The 9180-nt window shown below is 60.0% G+C and overlaps 1 protein-coding gene across 1 annotated transcript; it reads right to left on the bottom strand.

Annotated features, from left to right (window-relative positions):
• Window positions 1-2853: 2853 nt before the first annotated feature.
• Window positions 2854-8025, bottom strand: LRRC3 (leucine rich repeat containing 3). The gene is made up of 2 exons (XM_019963437.2): window positions 7856-8025; window positions 2854-7165 (listed from the first exon to the last, which is right to left on the bottom strand). Exon 2 carries the CDS (start codon window positions 7027-7029, stop codon window positions 6247-6249), a length of 783 nt encoding a protein of 260 aa, XP_019818996.1. The 5' UTR covers window positions 7030-7165; window positions 7856-8025; the 3' UTR covers window positions 2854-6246.
• Window positions 8026-9180: the final 1155 nt, after the last annotated feature.

The raw sequence follows: 9180 nt of genomic DNA, 5'->3' as shown, positions 1-9180 counted from the left end.
GGTGACCATCTTGCAGGGACAGCAGGACCCAGGCCTTCCAGCCAAGCAAAGTCCACTCTGGCTGGTGCCAGAGGTGGGTGCAGGGGAATGCCAGCTGAGCTGAGCAGCAGGGTCCTAAGTGCTCTGGGGAGCAGAATGGTGGGTGCCCACCCAAGGGGAGCCCCTCCAGCTCACCCATGTGGGTGAAGGGGCTGCCCTGGTGGGGCCTGGCAGGGGCAGCAGCTTGGAGCTGTGCCAAGCGGCCTGAGTGCCCACTCTGCACACCATTTCAGAAGACAGGCCCCTGAGAGAATTCCAGCACGGAGGTTACCCTGCCCAGAGAAGTCTCCGGGCCTCATTGCTGACCTGCTGAGGGTCTGAGTGAGTGGGGGGTGGGGCGGCGTGAAGCAGGGACGGTACAAAGACAGGGTGAGCATTCTCATGGGCTCTCTGCCCCAGGCTGACAGGGTGCTGGGAGCCGATGTGACTTGATGAGATAAGGGACTTTCAACAGGTGACAGACAGACAGTTCAGCGTCCTCTGTTCTGAGAACTACATACCTGCTACAACCATAAGTCTGGCGACTGTGGTCATTGAGTCTTGACATAAATGCATTTTCCTTCAGGGTTTTCTCAGCATTTTAACTGCTCCCATGTCACTGCCCGGCTGTGGAGGCCTCATAGGCGTCTCCTGGACGTCTCTCTGCCGTCCACTGCTGCCCAGCAACCTGGTCACAGCCCCACTGAGCGTTCAGCAGCTCGACAGCCTTGGGAAAGTCCTTTCAGTGCTCCAGGCCTTGGCTGCCCCGTCCGTTAGGAAGGGTCGGCTGCTAACGTGGGCTCCCGAGTCAGCTCCCAGCCCAGCGGCCCCTCTCCCTGCATCTCTCTGCAAAGCCTGCTTCTGCAGCCCTTCCTCTGAAGGCCCCTCTCCTCTGACAGCTGCTGGTCTCACAGGGCAGGTCAGCCATGGGCTTGTCTCTCTGGGGAACTGTCTCCCAGTCTCCCTTTGCATAGAACCCCAGATGGGCACAGGGCTGCTTCTGACTGCAAAGCCACCCCCGCAATGCCCTCTGTGGCCAGTGCTGTCACCACGCGTACAGACGTAGACCCTGGCAGGCCTGGGTCCCAGCAGGGGCTTCCCCTCTCCTGGCCAGCGCAGCTGCCGGCAGGGAGGGGACCCGCAAGGCCGCTGACTCTGGCCCTTCTCCAAACCAGGGCGAAACCCAGGATTCGCTTCTTTGTTTTGACAACACTCCAGGGCCCAAGTGAGAACTTCCAGGCCTGGGTGTCAGAAGGCCTGGATTCCAGCTCCACTCTGCCCACAAGCCAACTCCTGTGTCTGTCATTTCTTTCCCTGGACCTTGGAATCTTGGGTTTCTTGTCTGAAAATAGAAGTATTACCGACCGTGCCAGGGCCTGGTGGGAATTCCCTGAGGCGCCCTGCCTGGCAGTACCCGCCGCCCACATGCCTTCGCAGCCACTGCCCCCTCCCAGCAGGCAGCCTGCCCAGAGTGCCCTCTGGGGCCTGAGTGCTGATTTCCACACACGGTTCCTACAAGGCTGTGTGGCTTGGCCACTGCTGAGACTGGACCTCACCCCGTCAGTCAACACGTTCTCCATAGTGGCCCCCCCATGTACAGCCCCGCCATGCCCGGCCTACCTTCACACACTCTGGACTGGGCGCCCACCCAGAGGCCCTTCCTCCAAGCTGGGTCCAAGCTGCTGCCCCCTGAAGAGCCTTCCCTCCTGACACATGGCCTCCTCCTCTTGACCCCGCCGCTACCCCCAGCCTGCACTCGGGAAGCCCCCACATCTGCCCCCAGGGCCCCAGGTTAGGGGCTGACAAGTCCTGCCCTCCCTCCCCAGCATGTGTTCAGGAGTGTGTGTGCATGTTTGCACAGCGTAGGTGCACGGTGGGCACGTGTGTGGTGTTGGGGGGTGGGGGGCCATGGAAGCTGGCAGACTGACTTCCCGTCCCGCTGCAGCCCCCACACTTAGGCCCTTCATCTGGAGGGTGCCTTCTGGCCAACGTGTGAGGTGAGTTCCTGAGGTCACTCCTGGCCACCTGTGTAAGGCAGGGAGCACCCGCTGACCCCAAGGAGCAGGGCTCAGTGAGGATGAGCAGGGTGAGACTGGCTGTCTGCTCTGGACACACTGGCCGCTCTCAAACTGGGGAGACTGTTTGAGAAGCTGCTGTAACAAAGGACCCACATTCAGCAGCCTAAACAGCACGAATTTGTTTTCTCAAAATTCTGGAGGTCAGAGGCTGACATGGGTCTTCCTGGGCTAAACCAAGGTATGTGGGGCCACTTCCTCCCAGAGGCTCCAGAGAACACCCCGTCCGGGCCTCTCCCAGCTTCCTGGGCACCTGCACCCCCCACACTCCTCGCTGCTGCCCATCCCTGATCTTCGCAGGCTCCCAGGACCGGGGCCTGGATGTCTTTAGGGCCACTGTTCCCTCAGAACCAGCCTGAAGTAGAGATGATATGAAAGTAGAACCTGCTTGCTGGGTGCCCATGGTGCTCCCGAGGGACCCCAGAAGCAGTGCCAGCAGCCTCCCTGGGCAGGAGGGAGGATCCTGGTTGTAGCTGCTGTCAAGGGCCTTGAAGTAGACTCTCCCGTAGGCAACCTCAAGCCTCCATCATGACGTCAGCTGGCTCACAAAATTCCTAAAGCCTGACAACTGGCCATCACAAGCCAGTCCAGCTGTACAGGCAAGCCCAGCACCCACCGCACCCCATCCTGACCCGGCTCTTCCAGCCCTCGGCTCAGCTCGTGGGGCTGGTGGCTCCAGGACTTGGCGAGGTTGGCGTGAGGGCAGGTCAGACCTGGTGGGGTCACCGAGCTGCAACAACAGAGTCCACTCCAGCAGACATGAGCTGAGAGGTTTATTTAGGGTTCAAAGACAATGGGGAGGACAATGAATAGAATCAGGTTTGGGGCCAAGCTTCCAGGTAACCACCACAGGCTCCTGCCAAGAGTCCAGACCATTCCACCTCCTCCATGGTCCACTGGGCCTGCTCTCCAGAACTCAGGCCAGGATCCTGGAGAACCCGCTGCAAGGGAGCCCGGGGAGTGCCGGGCAGGCAGGTGGCCAGCAGGGCAGGTGCACAGTGCCGCCCCAGGACGGTGCTCTGGGAGTGCCCCAGGCCTGTGCCCACCATTGCTGCTGTGCCCACCAGAGGTCCCGGAAAGGTGGCTCCATGCCAGGGACAGCCTGTGTCCCAGTGGCTCTGCTGTGGGCTCACAGTACACCTGCTCATCCCCAACTGCTGGACCACCCGAGAGAGCCTGGGGTCCCAAAGTCCAAAGAGGACTGTCAGGGCTCATCAGGAGGCTGCGAGTGTGGGGATCCCTGCCTAGGGTCAGGGTCAAGGTCAAGGGTGGGGCTCTGGTTTCCAAGGGGACTGTCCATGCTGAGGCCGGGGACCAAGCCAGCATGAAGTCCCACCCCAGTCCAGAGTGGTGGGCAAGAGGACCGGGCTCCCGGGGGGCTGCTCCTCCCCTTTCCTCTGCCCTTAGGCCTCCCAGAATCAAGACCCCAACTCCTGTGAGAAGGAAGACAGGCCCAGCTGAGGTGGCTGTTGGGCCAGTCTGCTCATGCCATCCTCAGCCGCATAAACTCCCCTGAAATCATCCCGCCCTGACCCCCAGACCCTGTGAAGAGCTGCTTCCCAAGGAAGGAGGGGCTTGGTGGACAGGGCTGAGCAGGGTTGTATGCAGATGGCTCTTTGTGGACTGACTGTGACGAAAGCTGGGGTCCACCCACACCCCACAAGGGCTGCTGCCTCCCTGCCACCTGACTGAGGCCCCCCCTTTGCCATGTCCCCACTACTATCAACCCCGGTCCCCCCACTGAGGTGGGGGTGGGAGGCCAGTCCGAGGGCCCATGGAGGTGGTGGGGTGTCCAGGCTCACACATGGCAGCAAGAGACGCTGGGTGTCATCTGCAGGAGTCCCTTAAGGAGGAGAGGGACAAACAGAGAAACAAGGGGGCAAGGGGCGAGGGGAGGGCTGGGTTCCCAGGAGAGCCCAGGGCCAACAGGCGCTCCGGCGAGCAGGAAGGAGTTTCCGCTCCTGGAGGTGGGATCCTAGTGGTCTTGGGAGGGAGGTACCCTCTGCCAGGAGACTGCACGAAGGCTGAGAAGCCCAGAAAGGCCAGGAGGGCCTGGTAGCCCCCTGCTGCTGGGCTCAGGACAAGAGGGAGAAGGCCCTTCTGGGGTGTTCTGGAGTCCTGGCCCCACTTCCTTTTCCCAGCTGTGTGGACAAGAGCCAGCAGGCCCACACCTGGGGGAAAGCTGGCAGGACACTGGGCGCCGGGCAGCAGCAAAGGGTGAGGGAAAGCCCTGCATGTGCCCCGTGTGTCCCCAGAAGAGCAGCTGGGGGCATGAGGCTCTGGGCTGCTTCCAGGTGAGAGCAGCAAGGAAAGGGCCTGGAGGTGCCCAGGCTGACTGGCCCCTGCAGCACCTGAACCGAGGCAGCAGGACCCTGGCATCTGTCCCCACCTCCATCCAGGCCTCAATTCCCTCTCTCCCCCTGACCCAGGGACCCAGGGTCACGTCCACAAACCTGTGGGGTGACGAGCTCCTTGTGTGGCAGGACCCCTCCCCGCTGTGTGCACCCTGGGATGGATGCGGGAGGGGGCCCAATTCACCCACGGAGCCTGTGTCCCCTGGTCAGTCGGCCCACACTCACCTACACCCATGGCGTCTGTCCCACAGGTGGACTGGAGCCCAGGCTGGCTTCTCGGCTTTAGCGGTCACCGGAAGGGTGGGCAGGCCATCAGTTTCCTGAGGATTGGGGTCATTCGGAGCATCGTCTGAGCCCTGCCCTCCACCCCGCACCCTAGTGGGCAGCGGGCAGAGAGGTGCCCACCCCACGCTCAACATGGAGCCCCCTGTTCACACGGTGCTCGCTGTGCCCCCAGCAAGGGCAGGCGGGGCGCTGGGGTGTGGACGAAGGTTGGCATCTGCTGGTCATTTCTTTAACGCACCACAACTAAAAAGTCATGACCTTGCTCAGATGTGCTTTTCAGGTTTCTGCTGCTGCTTCTGGTCCCGCGGCTGCGGGCACCGCGTCTCTGCATCCACGCGTAAATGTGCTTTCTGTGGCCAGTCATGCGACGCTTTCCCAGTACAGACCTTCATACACCTTTGCCCTTCCTGTCCTTTATACCTCAGATCCACGAGCAGTGTACCCGTAGTTTGCTCCCCCTCAAAATATCTGAAGTAGTTTAAAATATAAACACTCATACAAAAAGGCCGTTAAAAAATAAAACTGGAAAGACAGAGTTGGGGTACGTAGGTGGAGGTAAGATCTACCCTGAACATGAATCAGATAGGAAAACCGAGCAGTAAAGTCGCTCTGAGATTCCTGGCAGCAAAGCTGAGAAGGAGAGAGAGAGTTCCTGTTCCTGGAGAGAGGAAGCAGCCCGCCTTGAAGCATCAGACATTGGTCCTCCCTTTGGCTCTTGACCACTGGAAAGGAGCTGCTTCGGTGAGTAGAAAAGCAAGGCACGTGGTGACCCCCGATGATGGGCTCCCTGGCGGGACACAGCCCGCAGGGCGGGAGTCGGGCAGGGCTACCCTTGTCTGGCTGCTGACACGGCTTCCCGTGAGCCTCGCTGGACCTGTCTCAGGTTCTCTCCGTGGTTTAGTTATTTTGGGGGGGTTTGATTTTTTTTTTTTTTTCTTCTCGCTGGACTGAAATTTGGTACGTGTTACTCTTAACAAACACTCTGAGAATAAACAAGAGTTGTTCAAAGGTTACACGTTCCACTTACCTCTCTAGAAAAACCTGGTCTCTACCACTTGGCTCTGCAGGGAGTCTGTGGTCAGATCTGTTTGGGACATACTGGGGAAGCAGAGGCAAACCAGCTCCACAGTGTAGATGACCCGAACCTTCAACTGACAAGCTGCACCCCACCTCCTCGGGGAGCCTCACTCACAGGCAGGCCCTCTTTTGTCCCTGAATGCTTGTCCACCCTATGGGCACCCCGTGGGACAGGCTCCCAGAGTGGAAGGAACACATTAGATGGACTGCCTGGCTTTACGTCCTGAGTGGACCACTTCTTGCCCCAGACCTCCCATTTCTCTGAGCCCGTTTCCGCATCCATCAGTGTGTCAGGTGGATAAACTGCTGGACCTGAAGGAAAATGCTCTGTGGGAGTGGAGCACTGGGCAGAAGCAGCCACGTCACCACCTCCCTGAGGGACACCGGGGGCAGAGCCAGTCCCATCTGCCATGGCAGCAGCAGGAAGCGGGTGGGCACTAGGGCGCAGAGCTGGTGGGGTCCTTGGACATGGGGGTGCTGGGCAGGGACTTGAGGTACTCCAGGTGCCTCCTGGCATCCTCCTGGTTCTGCCGCACGTAGTACACAACGTAGGTGATCACCATGGCGAACCAGCCGAACATGGTGACCAGCATGGCCACATCCGTGGTCTTGTGGTGGACGCTGCAGAAGCTGACACCAGAGTCGAGGGCCTGGATCAGTGGCTTCCCCACGTACTCCTCCTGCACCGAGGTGTGGCAGGCGATCTCGTCCACTGAGTCGGGGTCCAGCTTCAGCTCCCACAGGGCCTCTTGCAGGGCGCACTCGCAGTGCAGCGGGTTGTGCGCCAGGCGGATCTTGGCGCTGAGCTTGCCCAGCGCGTCCTTGGGGATCCTCCGGAGGCGGTTGTGAGATAGGTCCAGCAGCCGCAGGCCCCCGGCGAGGCCTGAAAAGGCGGCGGGGCCGATGGTCTCGATGGCGTTCTGTGACAGGTCCAGCTCTCTCAGCTGGTGCAGGTGCTGGAAGGCCCCGTTGGGGATGCGGGCGATCTTGTTGGCATCAAGCTTCAGGAGCACAGTGTCTGCGGGGATGTCCCTGGGGACCTCCTGCAGGCCCCTCGCACTGCAGTGGACAGCCACCGCCCCCGCGTGGTCAGGGCACTGGCAGTTTTGTGGGCAAGAGGCACCTAGCCTCAGGCAGAAGAGCAGGAGCAGGCAGGGCCCTCCTGCAGGGACCGGCAGGGAGGAGGGGCTTTGCCTGCCTGTTGGGCCCATGCTGACCATCTGGGGACAGACAGGATGCTGCTGTCACTCAGGGCTGCAGGTTACACGCTGCCCCACGGCCTGGTCGTCGCTGCGCAAGGACCATCGCATAGATGTAAACTCTCTTCCCTCACATGCCCGGTGTCCTCTTTTGGCTCTAAAAGAGAGGAGCAATCATCATTGCTGGCCGTGGTTCATCTGGGGACCTGAGGGCACACTCTGACTTCCAGACACTCTTGACCAGAGGGGGTCCCTGTGATTTACCGCCTCCACTCTGCCCTGGACACACCCACCGCACACCCTGGGGGGGAGTCAATGGCTTGGACAGCACCCGGTAATGGGAGTCCACTGCTTTCTAGCAGGTCAAGGCTGGAAAGCAGGAAGACTGGGGCTGCAGGGCTTTCTTAAGAAACTGGAATGTAGGGGTGATGGTTGGCGGCGCCTGAGAACCAGGCAAGCAGTCTCATCGCCTTGGGGCTAGGCTGCTGTCAGAAGAAGCTCAGCACTTTGCTAATCGTGACAATTCCTCTGACAATTATTAATATTAAAGCTCTTCTCTATCGGTCCTATAGGGAACAACTACCCGCCCGGGCGCCTTTTATTTCAATTATGTTTGAAAAAGAGAAAATGAGAAAAGAGAAAAGCCAAGCCCTGGGCGCGCGGCCCGCGCTGGGCGTGGAGTGGCGGGGCCGCGCGGGGCCTGGGCAGGCGGGGCTCGGGCCCCGGGGACCCCGGATATCGGACATAGGGACTCCCGGGCCCCAGACCCTAGGGACCCCCGGGATTCCAGGGAGGAGGATGGACGGGGGCAGGGTGTCCAAGCTCTGGGGTAGGGCGGGGCCTTTACCTGCGCGGCCTCGACAGGAGACTGCTGTGCTTGAGGATCTCTGCCGCTCGGAGCCCGACCCAGCGCCACGCCCGAGAGCGGCCGCTATCCCGAGGCCTGAGCCCACGTCCGCGGCCACTCGGGAGACACGCGGCTCGGCCTGAGCTCGTGGGGCGGTGCCTGCGGGCGAGAGGCGGGGTGGGGCGGGCCTGGGCGGGGTCTGGGGGCGGAGCTGTGGTACGGGGCGGGGCCTGGACGACGCAGGGCCTGAGACTTAGGGGCGGGGCACGGGCGGAGCCTGTGTGCAGGACGCTGCCTGGACAACGCGAGTCGTAAAGGCGAGGGGCGGAGCCTTGGGCGGGGCCTGGGGGCGGGGCCTGGGGGAAGGCGTGGAGCGGACCTGGGAGCAGGGTTTTAGATGGGAGTGTGTCTCTTGGGATCTGGGCGGGGCCGTGGGGGCGATAGAGACCCGCCCCTGCCCAAGTCCAACCCCGTCCCTGGCCCCCAGGTTGGGGGCCATGAAGGCGGTGGAAGGGATAAGGTGATCGGGGATGGAGGTGCCAGCAGGGAGGTTGGAGACCCTTGGGTCAGTGCGACCCTGCTGAGCCTCCCTCGCAGGTCTGGTGCCAGCGGCAGCCAAAGCGTTAATGGGGTTAGGCCTCAGTCCCCCTGAGTCTCTTCCTGCCTAACCCCCATATCCCCACTCCCACCCTTCCTCCCCGCGTCTTAGGGACCTTGCATGGACATTCCGAGGAGCGTAGAGAATGCGGGGATCGAGCCTTTTAAACTCGACCTGAGCCATTCTTAGGGATTTTTTTTTAATGACAACTTGATTGTGGTGTAATTGTTATACGATCAAACACATATTCAAATTTGATACGTTTTGACGTTTGTATACACCCGTGAAACCATCACCACAAAATACTCCAAAATTTCACCTTTTCAATCCATCCCCTCTGATGCCCATCACCAGGCAAGCACAGACCTACTCTGTCACTCGATCAGTTTGCATTTCCTGTAATTTATATAAATGGAATCGTAGATTCTTTCACTCAGAGTGATTACTTTGGGTTCTCCGGATGCTGGTGCATTTATCAGTGGTTATTCCTTTTAGTGCTGAGTAATGAGGCATTGCATGAATGTTCCACAGTTTGTGTATCCACTCATCTGCTTGTGGAAATCTGGGTTGTTTCCAGTTTTCTGCTATTACAACCAGAGCTGATATGAACACTGTGTACAATCTTTGTTTGGACAAATACTCTTGCTTTCTCAGATAAATATCTAGGAGTGGACTGGCTGGCTCTTATGGTGGCTTATGTTTAACTTCTAAGAAACTGCCAAAGTGA

The sequence above is a fragment of the Bos indicus genome, chromosome 1, assembly GCF_029378745.1.
Source record: "Bos indicus isolate NIAB-ARS_2022 breed Sahiwal x Tharparkar chromosome 1, NIAB-ARS_B.indTharparkar_mat_pri_1.0, whole genome shotgun sequence".
NCBI lineage: Eukaryota > Metazoa > Chordata > Mammalia > Artiodactyla > Bovidae > Bos > Bos indicus.
The sequence above is the reverse complement of the archived record's forward strand: the minus strand, read 5'-3'. Positions and strand labels throughout refer to the sequence as shown.